Consider the following 19,192-nt stretch of genomic DNA (forward strand, 5'->3'; position numbering starts at 1 on the left):
AGCCTGTATGAATGGAACAAGACTGGAGTAGAGACCATATGACCTGCTCCAGTCAATGTTCAGGCCACAGCATTCTGTAATGGTAGCTTCAGCCCGGATTCTGTTCCTTACTTTTGATCTTCTTGAATCCGGGCTGAAAAGATGGGTGAAATTTTCAGGAAGGCTAATTCTGGCAAATCTCATTGCCTTGTGCTACTTTCTGGCTACATCCAACCAGCAGCTTCTTACACCATCAGTTCTGATCTGCTAAACACACAGTGAAAGAGAGAGAACAGATAAAACATGCACACATTTGCCCAAGTGGGCTGTGCTAGCTGCGGTGGCAGTGCTAATCATCCAGCTTGTAATTTACTCAAAAAGGTATCAGCATGCATATTAGTACACATCCCATATACCTTGCAGGTCTCAGGTGCCCTGAATGAGTGTGCAGACACCTGGAGAATCCTCTGCCCTTTCAAATACATCCAACATGGATCCATTACAATGCTAGAACAAAAGTGTGTTCAAATTCCAATTTAGGCTGCTTTTGAGTTCAGCTAGGTTTATTTCTGGATTTAAAATTGAAGATGTTCTGGGTTGTTTGAATTCCCCTTTGCCTTTTTCAGCGGGAGATGATTTAAGACCCTCATCAGTGCAGCCTGATGTGCCAAGGTATTTAGGATACATGTTTCTTGCTCAGTGGGGGCTCAGGCAATGAATGATTTGTTTGGGCATAAATTAACTCCTCTCTCCAGGATAAATGGGGCTGGAGTGTAAACACCTGAGAGTATAATATGGCTCCCAGTCTGCTGTCTTTCTCTTACTAAGTAGATGAAGAAAAGTATGAAATGGATTTGTGAAGAACTTCAGTGCACCAGCGTTTGGCATGTGAAATCACTGAAGGACTTCAAACTTTAATCCCCAGTATATTGGGGCAGACTACCAGATAAATATTGCATCTGTACATTGGTAACACCAGCTACTCAATCATGAATCATTCTTGGGTTTACCTCCAAATGTAATCCTCATATCTGTTTCACATGCCTTCCTGACTTTCATAACCAGTGTCCATAAAAACAGAGTCTACATGACAGGAGTTATGTCATTTCCGATAGTAACAGAAACAGCTTGCTGCCTCCTCAGTTAAGGTTGCCAGCCTCCAGGTGCTAGCTGGAGATCTCCTGCTATTACAACTGATCTCCAGCCGACTGAGATCAGTTCACTTGGAGAAAATGGCCGCTTTGGCCATTGGACTCTATGGCATTGAAGTCCCTCCCCAAAAACCTCCCGCCAGTTGCGAAGAGGGATCTGGCAACCCTATCCTCAGTAGACATCCCCTTCCTACCCCAGCCCTCTGTTACCCAAAGTGTTGTCCCCCCAAAGTTGTGATTTTCCTGAGAAAGGTGAGGAGAAATTGTGTTCTGAAGAGCAATGTGGCACTCATCCCCCAAAGTCCTGCCTCTCCTCAGGGATCTGAACCAATCCTTGTGACTTTGCCTTCATGCAAATCCAAGTGATTGTCAGCCAAACGGAGCCCATGGAACTCCACTGGATGGGAGGGAGTGAACCAGCCTCAGCTTAAGTGGGGTGATGAAAAACATTTTCTTTTGGACAGGGAATAGTGGCTCTGGAAAAGTGATTTAAGTGTGTTTGTAAGCCTGCCCAATCTCTTCCTCTTGTACTCCTCAATTCTTCTTCTCATAGAAAGGGAATGACAACACAGCATTCTGGATTTTGATTTATTGAAGCAGCTCTTGTTCTGAACATACAAATTATTGTAATACATTAAATAGATCTGCTACAATCCACATCCCATTGATGCCAATGGTGAGAGTTCCACTGAACCAAAGGATTGGGATTGCTTTAGTCATTTCTTTGTAATTGTTGCTTCTTCTATGTCTGTTATCTAATAAAATGCATTTCCAAGGGTGTTCCTGTCAATCCTTGGGTCTTTGGACACCCATTAGGGGTTCCTCTATAAGAAGATCAGCAGTGGTTATACACACTTCCATGAAGGACAGCTTATCTTTGCTACCATTCTTTCTTTAAAGTGGGCACCTTTGAGGAAGTGTAGCATTCACGGTCATCTAAAACAGAGCCTCCGTTTATCTAAAGTAACATGGCAGTTCAACTGGACTTGTCAGTGCTCCATGCAAACAAATTTCTGCTTTAAAACATTCTACCAATACGTCAGAACCAGCTGATGATTTTCTGGAAGATTTAAAAAGAGAGAGAGAGAGAATCATCCATCTGATATGCTAAAGTCAACTGGATGTTTCCGTTGCCTTCAACAGCCTGTGAATCAGGCCGTTAATCTCATACAGTACAGTTTCTCATCAAACATGACATTCATTCCTTGTGTTCCTCACTTGTAATCACAATTCTAATAGAATTGCTTTTGAATGTACCTCTTCATACAACACCACATAAAATGTTTTAGAAGGAAAGCATTCTGTCTTACTAATGGCAAATTTAATGTAGCTAGATCATATTGGCAGTACATTCAATATCGACTTTAGGATAGCGGGTATAAATTTTGGTTGCAAAGGAGGAAAATAGTTTTTAAGTATTTGGGGGGGGGTACTTAAAAGACACAATGCAAAGCCATATGGATAGATGTAAATTAGGAGCAGACAAACCCACATAAAAATCTAGGTAAATTGCCACTGGAGCTTTTATATGGTTGAAATTGGGGATTTAAATAAAAAAACTAACTTGGAAATTACTCAGAGTGCATTCCTGAGATCTAAGGGTGAAAGCCCTTAGGAGGCCAGGAATGCACTGGGGCCCCAGACGCCATTTCTTTTACCAGATCTCTCAGATCCCAGCATGCTGTTGAGACTCCACTAAGTGTCCACATGGATGCTCGGTAAAGGAAGGCCATGACTAATTAATTGCGTGATTCATGGAAGATAGGTCCATTAACAGCTGCTGGCCAAGATGACTTTAGGGAACCTCCATATCCAGAGGCAGTAAACCTCTGAATACCAGTATTAGGAAGCAACATCTGGACGAGGCCTTGGCCTCAATGCTCTGTTGGCCCCACAGGGCAACTGGTTGGCCACAGTGTGAGACAGGAGGATGCTGGACTAGGTAGAACACTGGTCTGATCCAGCAGGTCTCTTCTTATGTTCAAAAGTAGTCTCCGTTTGGTAGCTGTTTTCTATGTACCAAGGGCTAAAGACTCAAAGCAGTAAAGGCAGCACTGTAAAATCAAATACAATTACCTCCTTCTCCACAACAAATTTTATTTCTAGACTTGGGCGAGATATATGCAAACTTTTAATTTTGTATTTTTTTAAAGGAATAGCTGCTCTCAGACAGATTTGCAACCTAGATATTGCAGCATTTCCTCTTCGATAATTAGATAGGGGAAAAATGACTATAAAGTGACTAAAAATACAGCCTGCTTCATTTTCTTTGTTTTCCATGAAAAGGAGAAGGAAAGGAGCTTAGATGTTGAATAATTAACAAGATAAGTTGGTATTAATCAGCTGGTGTAATAAAAATGCAAACTGTGAGAGGGAAGAAAATGTGTCGTGTGACAAAGTGCTAAATGTATCCTAGCATTGCTTTTTTTCTGGCTGGTTTTAGAAAGTGTAAACTTTGGGGTATGGTGCAATGTGTATGCGAGCAAGCGCTCATGCATTAATTGTGGGTTATCATTAAAAATAAGGATAATATTTTTTCTCATACTGCATAGCCATGAAGTGTTTCTTTGAAAGTGATAGAACAAATTACTGCTTAGCATGTATACGTAACATTGGTGTTAAAACCAGTCGGTCCATAATTGTGATGCTAAAGCAGATAAAGTTTGTAAATTTTTGGAAGGGGCTAGATATTTATCTGCAATATTGGGGAGGGGGCTTAGCTGGCCTTAGTGCCTCATTTCTGCAATAAGAGGTTTTGTGGTTCAAAAAAAGGGTAGCTGTCTCTCTACTATAAGACTTGTTTAATACCTCTCAAAATCTCTTCTGTGGAGCAGTTTGTGACTATTAGGAGGAGACAATGAATGAACCCTAAGGACAGTGCATCCTGCTGCTGGTGACTTGTGATGCATACAAGTACAGGGGTACAATGTTTAGCCATTGATTGGGCTTATTAGGGTTGCTAACCTCCAGGTGGTGGCTGGAGAGAGCCAGCGTGGTGTAGTGGTTAAGAGTGGTAATTTGGAGCAGTGGACTCTAATCTGGAGAACCAGGTTTGATTCCCCACTCCTCCACATGAGCGGCGGACACTAATCTGGTAAACCGGGTTAATTTCCCCACTCTTACACATGAAGCCAGCTGGGTGACCTTGGGCTTGTCAGCCCCACCTACCTCACAGGGTGCCTGTTGTGGGGAAAGTAAATAAGGTGATTGTAAACCGGTTTGATTCTTCTTTAAGTAGTATAGAAAGTCGGCATATAAAAACCAACTCCTCCTCCTCTTCCTCTTCTTTTTCTTCTTCTTCTTCTTCAACTGATCTCCGGCTGATAGAGATCAGTTCACCTGGAGAAAATGTCAGCTTTGGCAATTAGACTCTATGGCATTGAAGTCCCTCCCCTCTCTAAACCCTGCCTTCCTCAGGCTCTGCTCCCAAAATCTCCAGATATTTCCCAACCTGGAGCTGGCAACCCTAGGGCTTATGCTGATTTCCACTAGATAGCTCCATCAATGTACTTTTGATGTCTACCACATGGGTTTGGCAAGAGGACTGCTGCAGATGAGGGATGTTAATGCCTATGAAGCCAGCTTTAGATACTAAACTTGTAGTAAAGACTTAAGCAGAGTTAGATGGTTCTAAACCTGTTGACTTCAATGAAAATAGAAGGGTGTAACTTTGTTTAAGAGCCCATCATTAGTTCCAGATTAAAAGAACAGTGGAATCACCAACATCCCCAAGTAGCAGGGCTCAGGAAAGCGTCTGGGTAACAGGACTGGTAAATATGTCTACATGAAACCATGTAACATTGCCCATCAGCAACAACTGAACTAAATGGGCCAATGGTCAGTAGGGTTCCAACCTCCAGGTGGTGGCTGGAGATCTTCCACTATTACAACTGATCTCCAGGCAATAGAAATCAGTTCACTTGGAGAAAACGGCCACTTTGGCAATTGGAATCTAAGACATTGTAGTCCCTCCCCTCTCCAAACTCTGCACTCCTCAGACTCCACCCCCAAAATCTCCAGGTATTTCCCAACCTGGAGCTGGCAACCCTAATGGGCCAGTCATGCTATAAGGCAAGTTCATATATTCAGATATGTTTGTTACAGGTGAGAGAAATGATTGTGCATGAAGTCATTTATTTTTGTAATTTTCCACAGGTTCTAGGACTGAGCCCTTTCTTGGTATTGTAAATATGGACTAGGCCTGAACCTTGACTTTGGTTAAGCCCTTGCAGTGGTATTTGCATATTACATATTACACATATTACGTATTATGCATTAAACATTCTGAGACATGAATGATGGCCTATGAAGACCTAAATGTATGCATCTGGCCAGAGTTTGTAGCACATCTGCACATGAAAGCAGCAGGAGTTTGAAGCAGAACTTCATTAGATGTGCATTTGCTTGCACCGAATCTTTACGAACAGGTCAGCTGGCCATGTTGCTGGCCAAGCATCAATTAGGTGTGGAAAACCTTGGCTCATGTGCAATTACTTTGCAAAAGTTAGTCTGCATTGCTTCTTCGCTCTGGCTTCTAACTCTGTAAGAAAGCCAGTGTAAACATTTCATCCTCTGCTCATTTCTCACAGGGGTAATGTGTCAAAATTATAGGCTTAATCATTATTAATTCCTTTGATATTTATCAATTGCGGTAACATTAATCATGATAAACACCTCTGATATTAATGTGGGTGTCATTAGTGTAGCACTTCGGGATTTTCTACTGTTGTTCAGCCTTCATTAACTGGACCATTAGTTACAAGGTGTTACTTTTTGCATAAACAACTCCATGTTTCCTGTGCTTTTCCCCTCTAAAGCCTCGCAGATATTCTGAACTATAGTTTGCAAACACAAATTCTATTTACAAATGTAACCGTGTGTATTCAGTTCTTTCATACAGATACTGTGTCTGTCCAGACTGGACCTTCAAGTGCCTGAAACTGCTGTACAGAAATCTGGAGCCTTGTCTCTCACTAGCTTGACAACTTGATCACCATTTTTGATACATTTGACATATGGTTAATGAACATGGAAGCCTGACTAGTCCTTACTAACCTGATCTCTTCAGAGCTTGGAAGCTAAGCAGGATCGGCCACGATTAGTACTTGGATGGGAGACCACAAAGGAAGACTGGGGTTACTGGGCAGAGAAAGGCAAAGGCAAGCCATCTCTGTTTGTCTGTTGCCTTGAAAACCCCATGGTCCTGGGGTTGCCATGATTCAGTTGTGACTTGATGCCCCACAATTATTATTATTATTATTTAGTGAACCTGTGTGGAACTAAGAGATAAGGCTGTGGCTCAGTCGTAGCGTATCTGCTTGGCATGCAAAACGGTCCCAGGTTCAATTCCCAGCATCTCCAATCCAGTTTAAAGGATAAGACAGTAAATGATGTGAAAGTATTCTACCCAAAACCCTGGAAAGATGCTTCCAGTCTGTGTAGACAGTACTGAGCTTGATGGACCAAAAGTCTAATTCAGGTTTTTTGTTTTGTTTTTATTTCAAAAAAACTGAAAAAAAGAACAAGGGGGGGAGACTTAAAATGCAGCAACTAAATAAGTTTTTTTTTTTTTTAAGGTATACATAAAGGCAAAAATATAACAACAGTGGTGGCGGATATACACGTTTCTATAAACTGCTTCCAAATATCTAAAAATAAGTCCACATGCAATTGCCTTCTGTATGCCATACATTCAAATATTGATAGAGTTCTAAGGTCTTCAATCCATAGATTTACCAGAGGTGGGCTTTTATCTTTCCAGTGTAGCAATAGGAGTCTTTTAGCTGTAGTAGGGGAACTGAGGGTCCATTTTCATTGACTGGTCTGATCCAATATAAGGCAGCTTCATGTGTGCGCATTCATTAAATCCAGAGTTTCCTCATGGAAAGCTAACACATTTGGGCCACATGGAAATAGCCATTACAGGGACCATAAACAGTAATATTGGAGATTACTTTTTGTAGGCTAAAAGAATGTTGGACATTAGCATATAAAGCTACTGAATAGTGAGTATTGAGTACTATTCCTCACCATCTATTCCACTATTGTTTACTCCAACGGGTGACATTTCCCTGGAATCTCAAGCAGAGGAATTTCCTCCCCTGACCCATGAAATTCCTTAACTGGTAATGCCACAGAATGAACCCGAAACCTTTGACATGCCAAGCATATGGTATGCCAGTGAGATGTATATTGCATAATCCTTACCCATGAACTCAGAATTCATTCTTATCCATGAATTTTTCATGAGTAAGGTCTGGGTTACCATTTAGCACAGTATCTTTTCTCCAGGTGTTCCGAAGGGTAAGCATCTGCAGTTCACAGGATGTCCAAATCCTTCCAACTGAAGTGGTTATCTCACCCGATCCCACTTAATGGGATTATACTTGTGAAAATAAAGTATGAATTGCCCTTGGCAGGAGATCAAGATCTAGATCTTGCCTCCTGTTTCCTTCATAGTACTAAAGCAATTCTTTTTTTTAAAAAAAAAATTCTTTCTGGACAAATATACAGACAGACTCTTCTTCCTTCAAAAGCTGACAGCCACTCTGAGCCAATATCCCTTCAAAATCTCTCCACGCATAATGCAAATATCCTATTCCCAGAGCTTGCATGTTGGATTTCGAGAAGTATTTATCTCCCCGGGAACTCCAGTTAATTTAATATTGAATTCTGTTACTAATGTCTGTAAGAGTTCTCAGAAGGCTATATTTATAGATGTAGCTCCTTTTCTGGCGGTGTCCTGCTTCCAGGCTGTGAAGGATGGGCAATCTTATAGCTCTCATTAGCAATAATATGTTTGGCAGTTTGAAATGAATAGACAAGCCTCATGGCTTTTATGGCACTATGCAGACTTTCAGAATGGACTGTTTTAAGAGGAGACAAGACCTTTAAATTCATGGAAACTCCCTAACCTCTTCACACTTGACTGAAGCTGTTGTGTGTCGGTATTGGAATACTGTTGGTATTTTGTTTCAGCAGGTCACAATCCCCCCCCAAAAAAACAACAACAACAATGCCATTGAATTGTCCACATAAACTTGAATATCATTGTGCTTTCTTGCAGCCTGTGACCTAATGAACCATGGCATCTTGGCCCTTGTCAGCTCCATTGGTTGTACGTCAGCTGGATCCCTCCAATCCCTGGCAGATGCTATGCACATCCCTCACCTCTTCATCCAGCGGTCAACAGCTGGAACTCCAAGGAGTGGTTGTGGAACCACCAGGAGCAATAGGAACGATGACTACACTCTGTTTGTTCGCCCGCCTGTCTACATCAATGATGTCATCTTGAGGGTGGTCACAGAATACGCCTGGCAGAAATTCATTATTTTCTATGACAGCGAGTACGGTAAGTATTTACTGTGTGTACCAGGGGTAATTGCTATCATTAAATGCATATAATAACATTAAACGCAATTGCATTAAGATCCTTAAAACCTTCCACTAGATTACATCCCTCTCAGAGCATTTTATAGCAGCATTAGCATTTCACATAATCCTTTATTTTTTTAAAAAACCCTCCCTCTTTCCGAAAGCTGTTGTCAACTTTATGGCTTTGCTTGATAATTCTTTTGATAAGTGCCAAATTAAGCAGATTCGGGGATTTTTTTTTCTTATGTGTCACTAAGAAGCACATTTGCAACCGTTTTGTGCACTTTGTGTCACATGTGAATGTTCTTTATGTGCCTGAGAACATTTGGAAGAAAAACTGAATATGCAACTCAGCTGGAGAAGGCTTTGCATTTGACCTAGGAGCCAATTTAAAGCAAAGCCAATATGAGCCTTCGTGTATGCAAATTACCCAATCTTTCTTCATCTGTCATCTTCCCAGTGTCCTGTTTCCTACTCAAATGGATAATGGCAATTCAGAGGGCAGCACACATGATATCTTTCCTTTTAAATCAGATGGCATAATTTAACAAATCTTCATCCCATTATGCTGTCCTTTGAGGTGGAGGAATTTAAAATAGTCATATGGAAGCAGGAAACACACTTGCTCCTTTGTATAAGTCCTATTACAGTTATTGAGAAGGGGGAAAGTATTGTATCCTGGTGAATTGAATGAGGAGTCTCCCCCCTAGAGATTTAACTCAGTGGCATGAATTTCAGAATCACTCATTTTCTTTGGGCGACATTGTGAATGTGTTTCATTTGTGCATGTGAACTTGGAAAGTACTTTTTTGTCTTTAAGTCAGATTGGCTAAAAGCACAAGAGGGTGTTTTTTGTTTGTTTGTTTGTTTGTTTAAATTCAGCATGTGGGTTCCATTATTTTCGGGGGTCATCTGGGGTGATTTCCTCCACAGGTATATTTTTCACAGTGCACTTACATTCTGTCTCTGGTTTGGATCATGTAAGCTACTCCCCTTCTGCAATTCATTTAAAGTGAAGAAGTGTGCTTGAAGCCACCTCCTCTGGCAGTCATTTTGAGTTTGGCTCCACCTCCTATGGTAGCCATTTTGAGGTTGCACATGCTACCTCCTCTCAAATTCCAAAGGTGCCCGCAGGTTCAAAAGGTTTGGGGACCCCTGCTATAGTTCCATGATAGTGCGGTATCCAAATGATATGAGGATGCAGCCTGAGAGCCTATAAAGTACTATGCAGTGACTCAGGATAACCAGTTTAACGCACAGGACAGCCAGCAAGCTGGCACCAGGATGCCTCAGCAGGGAGGAAGTCTCAAAAAAGCGGAACAGATGCTGCAGACTCTTGGAGAGGTTCTTTGGGACTTGCTCCAAGAAACAACAGGAGTTTGTCTAACAAAGGCCAAAGTCCAGCTGAGCCAATATAACCCTCTGCAGGACCTGATGAATGCCCAGTGCCCGGTCCCTCAATTGATGCTGGAAGAAATTTAAATGCACAATTCTCTAGTCTGTTACTGTGCAATATTATAACATTGAATAGCCTTAAAATATGCCCTTTGCTATTCACAGTGGGGATATTTGGGAAAGAAGCAGTGTGTGGTGGTTGAAAGGTCTATTTCAACTCCAGAGCTGAAAGATCTCAGGATCAAACTACATGTTACATTTTCTTCCGTGTTCATTTTGAAATACTCCCCCCCCCCCCAAGTTCAACTATCATGGTTGATTTTCTGGAGGGAAGGACAGTGGAGGAGAGGTGCTCTTTAACACACACACACACACACACCACACACACACCGCTACCATTTTATTTCTGGAAGAGATCCCCATAGTATCCCCATTGGGGTGGAAATACTCAACCTCTCCCCCCCCCTCAAGCTACTCAGAGTTGACAGTTTTTAGAGGGAAAACGGCACAGGAGGAAAGGTTAAAGAAATTTTCTCTCCCCACACCCTACTTACCCTTTAAAAACCAGCCCTTGCAGCTGTATTTTGAATTGAGCGGGATTTAAAATGAAAGAAAAAATGAAGGTTGACTCTGTCTGCTTCAGAATCCAATCATTTCTGCTCCTCTTCAGAGAATGGCACTGTCACGCATGTCGAATAATGCACTTCCAATGCACTTTCAATTCACTCTGAAGCTGGATTTTACTGTGGCCATTTATGCAGGCCTTGCAGGGTCAATAACTGTAGAAGGCTTCAAACATATATGGTGGTGGAAAATGCTGTCAAGTTGCAGCTGACTCATGGTAACCTTGCAGGGTTTTCAAGAGAGAAACAGAGGTGGTTGGCCATTACCTACTCCTGTGTAGCAATTCTGGAGTTCCTTGGTGGTCTCCCATCTAAGTGCTAACCAGGGCCAACCCTGCTTAGCAGCTGTGAACTGATGAGATCAGGCTAGCCTGGACCATCTAGGTCATATATAGTTTGTTGTAATTCTCATTGAGCATACTAGGGAGAGCTGGCATTCTGATATCCATGACCCCCTCCCAAAAAAAAACTCTCCTTGCCCCATCTCAGAAGTTTCCAGAAGGGTAGGTGAGAGGAAGGAACAGAATGCCAGGTCTCAGCTGGAAGTCAAGGTCCTGACACTCTCCCCCAAGAAGTTTAGTAGGGTTCAGCAGAGGGTTGGGGATCCAGCCACATGCCGCACAAAATGGCTCCACTGGGCCACATGTTCTGCACCCCAGAGCTACAGCAGGAACTTGTGATTGATGTTCCGTAATCCCCTGTCTTTCACACATTTCCCAGCCTCATTCTACCTCTTCTTCCACCTACCAATTTCCAGCACAGCACCATTATGTTCTTTGCACCTTCTCTGGTCCATTTGCACAAGATCAGCACCTGGTTGCCGTGGAGCTCCATGGCCGTATCTGGCAGACAACTATTTTCATTCTTTCTCCAAACATTTTGACAAGTCCAGACAAAAAGGAAGCCATGTATTTCTGTTGCCAGGAAACCGAGAAAGGACCGAGCATCACCTAGTAACCTCATTTGCACTCTTCCTTCTTCTGTCAGGTCTGAGCAAAGTTCAAAGAAAGAAGCACTTAATGTATGAAAACAATGTGTCAATGCACATTGTCACTTGTGCAATATCAAGTCATTAAACGATGAGAGTGATTAAGAGCTGATACGTAGCCAGAGTCTACTTAGCATCTGTGGCTGATCTCCATTTTCCACTTGTGTTCTCATTTATGAGATTGGCAAAGGATGCAACCGTCATTTGGAATCTTTGTCTCACAAGAGAAATGTGATTTTCAGAGAAATGGACAAAAAAAAAGGAAAATCAGTTCAAGAACAGGCAACAAAGTGAGATATGACTCTCTGTCACAATTCCAATGGCTGGCTTTTTGGTCCATTATATAGAATACCTTCCCAATTCTGACAGTTCCTTGCCAGCAGGAGGCACTGTGTATCCTCCCACAGAGAGGGAAGGAAGTTTCCTTCACCCTTATTCTCCACCTCTCTCCTGACCCTGCTCCTTTCATCCTGAGAAGCAAGGACTAACATGTCCTTGGCTGTTTTCCCTTTGCCTTATGAAGTGCCTGGCTCATCCTGTGGCCGGTCCCTTAGGAGGCTCCACTTCTCTGGAACTCCCATGAGATATGAGCAATTCCTATGGGAAACTACTATCACCTCCACACCCCAACTGTGACTCATGTCTTCCTTTCCCCACCCCAGGCCCTGTCAAGAAGTGGAGCAGCAGACTTTGTCTTAAAAGTTAAACCTGTGTTGCCATTTTGGTGTGGGGCCACCAAGGGTAAGTCCCTGGGTCCCTTTAGAGTCAGGGACCCTGGGTGTTGCTTAGGTCCCCAACACATTAGAAAAATGTCCAGTCAGTAACCCAAATATAATTCTGTTGCTAGACTAACTAAAACTCCCAATTAGCAAGCTATCTTAATTTTAAATTTTTAGAAGTTTTTTTCATGGTGCCTTTAAAAAATAGATGTATAGGATTTTCATTGGGAGGAAAAAATGAACTCAAAATGGCATTTTAAAAACATGCTAAGAGATACTTGTAAACTCTGTGTAAAAACACAAATTATATAATAAAGCAATACTTGCTAAATGTATTTTAATATTTAATGTGATTTAAAGAAATTTAGCACTTGGATTTTAACCAAAAAAATTGCATTGCTTTTCTCCAGCTACAACTGCATTCTTTGCTGATCCTTTAAAGTTTTATGGAGTTCAGAATTTGAAGTGACTCTTTCTAAACCATCTTCCCCTTTGGCTCTTATGCCACTAGCAAGTAGACAGTCCTCCGTAGACAGTTTCTAGAGAACCAGTGTGGTATAGGACTAGGATCTGGAGGCCCAGGTTCTGTGAACCTCATTCTTCCATGAAAGCTCACTGTGTCAACTTGAGCTGGTTTGCCTCTCACATAGGGTTGCCAATCTCCAGGTAGTGGCTGGAGATCTCCTGCTCTTACACCTGATCTCCAGGTGACAGAGATCAGTTCTCCTGGAGAAAACTGCCGCTTTGGCAATTGGACTTTATGCACTGAAGTCCCTCCGCTCTTCAAACCCCTCCTTCCTCAGGCTAAACCCCCAAAATCTCCAGGTATTTCCCAACCCGGAGCTGACAACCCTACTCTCACAGCATAACCTAACTCACAGGATTGTTGGTTTCAGAATTAAGTGGAAGAGAGGAGAATGGCACTGTTTTCATTGCTGAGCTATCTGTTTCTCTTTCTCCTGTCCTGTTTTGTTCAGAGGAGGAAATTAAAAGTAAAATATTCATACAGAAATATGCTGCCTTGAGCCATGGGGCAAAGAAAGATATACATGTTTTAATTAACCAATTAAGTGTCTTTTATCTGGATAATCAGAAGAATTGTATAGACGTTTATTTGAAATAATGCATCTTCTTTGCCCAAATTATTTAATTTCACCATTTAAAAAGGAAATATTTAGTTTGCATTACTGAAATATGTCTAGCTTTGGCCTTGCTAGATTAGAAAAAAAAAAGCCTTTGGTGTTTATGATAATTCTCACTACAACAAAACTGGGCTGGAATCCAGAATAAACAGCATGCTAATCCAAATACTTCATATCATACAAAAAAGCTGCATTCATTTACATATCCATTTATCAGTGTCATAGGTTTTAAGTTCAACACACTGGAATTGCATTTGACTTTTATCTTGGCTATCAATGATTGCCTTTCATTAGAGGAGTGATAGAGCATAATTTGTATTTGGAATTATATATTTCTGCAAGGCAAAGCGTTATTTGCATTCTGTTCTGCTCTGTGAAGTAGTCCAAATTCTTTTTGAATGCAACTGGACCTATTCATTTGATTTATTAAGGGGGCAGAGAACAGTCCCTATTATTTCTGGTTGATAGAAGACTTCAGTCTACTTAAAATTCTCTTGCCAACAAAGAAAATAGAAGCTTTTGAAAGGAGTTATTATTTCCATGTAAGTCCCAATTAGTTAGCTGAAAGGAAAATGATCCTGAAAGATCACTTCAGTCTCCGAGATAAGCAATATCTTAGCTGAATGGGGCATATTCAAATAAAAAAAATTTAATATGGAGTGACAATAAAGAAAATCGATTAATAAAAATTAGAATATCGGTTTTAAATGTAAAGCAAAGAAAGTTTCAACATGTCTTTCCATCTGTCTGTCTATCTACCTACCTATCTACCTACCTCCCTAGTTAGTTAGTTAGTTAGTTCCTGAGCCATACTTTAGTTTGTCCAAGAAACTAAGTTCAACTGGTCTATGCAGATGAAGAAATGTACCTATGCAGGTAGGGACCACCTCAATTCTCCATGGCTCCCGTTGAGTTGTACAGGGAAAGTAAGTAGTCTGCAATGTGAAATTCAACAAAATACTACAATTTTCCCATAAGTGTTTCCTTCAGCTTATCCTTTTACTTTGTCCAATATGCATTAATGATATAAAATGTGACATCATGATGGCACCTAAGGAAAGTGTTGTGGTGGAAGCAAAGCATGCTCATCCACCCTTATATAAGGTGGCCTGGCTCCACTGATGGGACCCCTTCAGAGAAGAGACAATATTTCTTAGTGTGACCATTCCATCATGCAGTACTGCGAACAGTATTGTTCTTCCATTAAAGCAAAGGTGGGGAACGTCAGGCCCAGGGGCCATATAAGGCCCACGAAATCATTTGGTCTGGCCCTTTGTGGGTCCTTGCAGATTTCTAGCTCAGAAGGATCTAAGATTGGTGATCCGCACCCTATCACGGACAGGAATAGCCTCTATTCAAGGCAGATGTCTGTTTGCTTTGCTGAGAAAAGGAACCTCCCCCCCCCTTTGCAGAAGAGTCGTTAGCTATGGAGCTGCTAGGACCGCCCAAGAAACTGTGTTAACCCTTTCCCACCCGGGCCACGATCAGCTAATTTTTAAGTTGATAATTTTGTATGGCCCGAGAATGATGTTATAAATATCCAAATGGCCCTTGGCGGAAAAAAGGTTCCCCACCCCTGCATTAAAGGATGACACAAGGGAATCAGAAGACGTGAGCTGTAAATGGATGAGTCATACTTACATCTTCTTACTTGGAAAGTTACAGAAGCAGCAAGGCATGAACCTCACAGGACGTTTGTGCTCTATTGTGTCGCAGGACTTGTAAACATTTATGGTAGTCCTTCAGGTAGTATCTTAATTTCAGTTAACTGTCATTGTATACAATTTGGACTGGTTTTGTAAGTTTAGTAGCAGTAGGCCCTGTACCTCTTCAGCGCTTCTTTCTGCTTATCACATGGCCCTCTCATGAACTTGTTTGTCTAGAACAAAAGAAGCTAGGATCCAAATGATCATCTATCTACAATGTGTTCACAGAGTTCTTTTAGGTACTACCTTCCTACCATAGCTCCCTGAAAGGGGGGAAACTCCTGGAAAGCCACTCTACCAGGTGTCAGAGACTGGCCCTGGAAAGGGAAATTGGCTATCTCTTTTGTGTGGATAACCGACTCTCTGGATCCAAGTCCTTTTTAAAAAAAAAACAATTTACATGAATAATCAGTCCCAACTATGGATAGCTAAGTACTGATTGCCCATTTAACCCGTTTGGGATATAATCCCCTGGAAACTTTGCCCTATCTTTTTTTTTCTTTCCTTGTTGTTTTGTGTCCCCCATTCATAGTATAGGATATGGCCTGTGAAGTAGCCATATTCCATAGATAACACATAGGATTGGCAGGTCCCTTTTCACTACTGGTGAGAGGTTTTTGGGGCGGAGCCAGAGGAGGGTGGGGTTTGGTGAGGGTAGGGACTTTAATGTTATACAGTCCAATTGCCAAAGTGGCCATTTTCTCCAGGTGAACTGATCTCTATCGGTTGGAGATCAGTTGTAATAGCAGGAGATAGCCAGCTTGTACCTGGAGGTTGGCAACCCTAATTACACAAGAAGTAGAATCTCACTTCATGCTGCTGGTTTTTCCTGCATACATTTTAAAGAAGCAAAAAGGGCTGGCTTTTTAAAAGTCTTTTCTTTGCCAGGCTGCTTGCTCCCTGGTTAGGCTTGTTAAGAACACGTTGGAATGCATACTCTTTGTCTTGGCAGTAAATTGTTCATGAAGAAACTAATCAATCACAGTGGGGGGGGGGAACCTTAATGGTGGGTTTTGTGCCATTTTACTGTCTAGGCATTCTGCAAGTTTCAGGTGAAAAGACAGACATTTTCACTTTTGAAAACATTTTGTCTTAATGTTTTATTGGTGCTAGGATAGGCAGAAATGTTCTCTGTTGAATGAATGGAGCAGAATCCCTTCTTGGGGAATATATTTTATCATTTCTCATTCTCTTCTATGTTGATTATGTATTATTTTATATTCTACTGGTGTTTTGGAGACAACATGATGGACATAAAATCTGTCCTTGCCTATGATATTCAATATCTTGGGGTGGGGTGGAGAAAAGCAATTGCTATTACAGAATCAAACATCTGCTGGCTTTTATCCTACCACTCCACTAAGCAAAGTTGGATTCCTTCCCATACCTTTAATGGCCCTTCTTCCAGTGAAAGAGCCATTTATGTTGGAGGAAGGCTACTTAGGGTGGCAGAACTCTAGCTATGGTAGGATACTACAGGTGGGTTTTGAAGGCTGGCATAGGGTGGATGTTCAGGGTAATCTGTTCAGTCATGAATTATGTAAGCATTTGAAAAGCTATTAAGAAAAAAAAAATCAGATAAAACGTTCAAAATGCCCTGGTATCAAATACCAAGAAAGGGAATAGCAGCTGAACCCTTAAATAAGTTAAATGAACCAGAGATCCTGATCTTGTCAAGTGAGTCTGGAATATCAGCATCAAGTCCTGCCATTTTTTAAACACTGGGGAGGAAATAACCTGATGGGCTATTGGTAGGGGGTGGGGAAAGAAACAGAGATTAGGCTATTTAGAAATCGGTGCTTTGCCTGGTTCTAATATAATTGTGCACATTATGCATCTCAAATATATTCATTCTGGAGTAAGTGCCCTTGAACTCGGCAGGGGTCACTTCTAAGTGAGCACGCACAGGAATGGACTAAATATCATTTGCCAAACTTTCTTTGCTGCGAAATGAACCAGTCTTGACAAGGTCCATAGTTATTTTGCAATGTTGGCAACTGTGGACAGGCGTGGAGCTTTTGCATCCCTGCCAAACGCTAAATGTTTAAAACTGGCACTTGATATTGGCAAAAATCCTTGCATAAGATTGTCGAACTCAACCTTTCTTCGACCTGGTTCCTTACTTTTAATTGGCTTAACCAAAATAGGGTTGTTTGAAGCATACCGTCTCTTCTAATATTGTTCCCTCATATTCCTATCTATTCTTATTACATATTATCCTACCATTCTATATAGGTATAGTTGCCTATTTTGAGGTAGTTAATATTTAAAGGCCATGATATGTGGTTTGCTGCCATTGTAAATATGTAGGTTGTTTGTTATTGGTGTTGATTCCTTTTATTATTTTGTTGTATGATTCCATATTGTTCCTCACTTTGAAAGCATTAATGCTAAAAAATACATCATAAACCTCTAAATAATACATCAGGATATCCTAAGTTCTATGAAAGTATACATGTATTTAGATGGGGGGGGGGCGGAACATGGGTAGATGCCCCATTCACTGTATAAGCCCAGGAGGATGCCTTTATGGTATCTTGGCATGGTATCCTACATTTCTGGGTTACACAGGAGAGCTGATAATGTCAAGGCATCATAAAAACAGCCATTTATAACAAGATGGTATCCTCGTGGGTTCTGTGCAGCATGACAATGTCTGCCTAGCATTTTGTGTTCTATTGTGTCACTGGGTGAAAATGCATGGTCACTTTAGCCTCCTTTATTCCCTGTTTCAGCCAGGATTCAGCCAGGATCAAACACATGCGTTTCGCCGAATGTGCATTCAAGCCTGGCTGAATCCTGGCTGAAACAGGGAATAAAGGAGGCTAAAGCGACCATGCATTTTCGCCCAGTGACAGGGTTGCCAGCTCTGGGTTGGGAAATACCTGGAGATTTTTTTGGGACGGAGCCTGAGGAGCGTGGGGTTTGGGGGAGGGGAGGGACTTTAGAGCCATAGTGTCCAATTGCCAAAGTGGCCATTTTCTCTATCGGCTGGAGATCAGTTGTATTAGCAGGAGATATCCAGCTAGTACCTGGAGGTTGGCAACCCGTCAGTGAGCGTTTACTCTGAGTTAGCTAGGTAAACTGTAAAATTAAAGGACTCTGCAATGATTATGGTTAGAGCATTTAGTTTGCAGTTTGCTCTTTATCGTACTTTTGGCAATGCCTGCAGCAATGGTCCCACCCTCCCATATGGTTTATAGCATAAATGTCATCTCACAAACATATATAATTTGTCACTCCAGATTGCTGGATGGTGTGATTTAAAATTGATGTATCTATGGGGGGGAATCCAAATTTGGAAAAAATAACTACAAAAGTATCTCTTACAAAGCATGTGGGGGAGAATATTGGATTGCCAACCTCCAGGTAGTAGCTGGAGATCTCCTGCTATTACAACTGATCTCCAGCCAATAGAAATTGGTTCACCCAGAGTAAATGGCCACTTTGGCAATTGAACTCTATGACATTGAAGTCCCTCTCTCCCCTCCCCAAACCCTGCCCTCCTCAAGCTCCTTCCCTTAAACCTCCCGCCGGTGGTGAAGAGGGACCTGGCAACCCTAGGAATAAAATTTCTGTCACCTTTTCCATCTTGAGGCGCAAATAAATAAGGATGTGCTTGGAAACATGCAGACTTTTTTCATTAAAGTTTTAGTGCAAGTTTAATAAAAGTCCATAAAATTATCCATTGCTCCTTAATGGATTGCAATGGCTTACAATTATCCAGGAGTTGTTTTCAGCTGCCACATGACTATAATATTCTCAAGGCTGTCTCCAGACTATCTTAAACCTGTTTATTACTCATTTGGTTACTTGCCAAGTTCCAGCATACTCATTTACAGCATTCTGCCTCAATAAACATCTAATTAATTCAAGTTTATCATTTATCTTTGCATTAATACATATTATTTCCTCTGAAAAGTATGGCAAGATGCATGTAAATTCTGAAAAGTGTTGTCACCGCACTGCATCGCAAGGGGAAGTCTGTCACTGCAACCCCTTTAATAACAAAAGTTCCTGTTTAAAGAGACCATTAACATCTGGAGTGCCTGCAGTACAGAGTTCTGGAAGGATCGGCAACATAAAGAAACTGGCAGTATACACGAGTTATCTTG

At 41.5% G+C, this 19,192-nt stretch overlaps 1 protein-coding gene across 3 annotated transcripts in view; it reads left to right on the plus strand.

Annotated features, from left to right (window-relative positions):
• GRID2 (glutamate ionotropic receptor delta type subunit 2) overlaps positions 1-19,192 on the plus strand; it is a 984,243-nt gene that overhangs the window by 525,787 nt on the left and 439,264 nt on the right. For all 3 annotated transcript variants that reach the window (XM_056855266.1, XM_056855267.1, XM_056855268.1), the window contains exon 3: positions 8,197-8,481. In XM_056855266.1, coding sequence (XP_056711244.1) covers positions 8,197-8,481 — 285 coding nt within the window. The remainder of the gene's footprint in view (positions 1-8,196; positions 8,482-19,192) is intronic.

Source organism: Euleptes europaea, chromosome 9, assembly GCF_029931775.1.
Source record: "Euleptes europaea isolate rEulEur1 chromosome 9, rEulEur1.hap1, whole genome shotgun sequence".
In the NCBI taxonomy this organism is placed as follows: Eukaryota; Metazoa; Chordata; class Lepidosauria; order Squamata; family Sphaerodactylidae; genus Euleptes; species Euleptes europaea.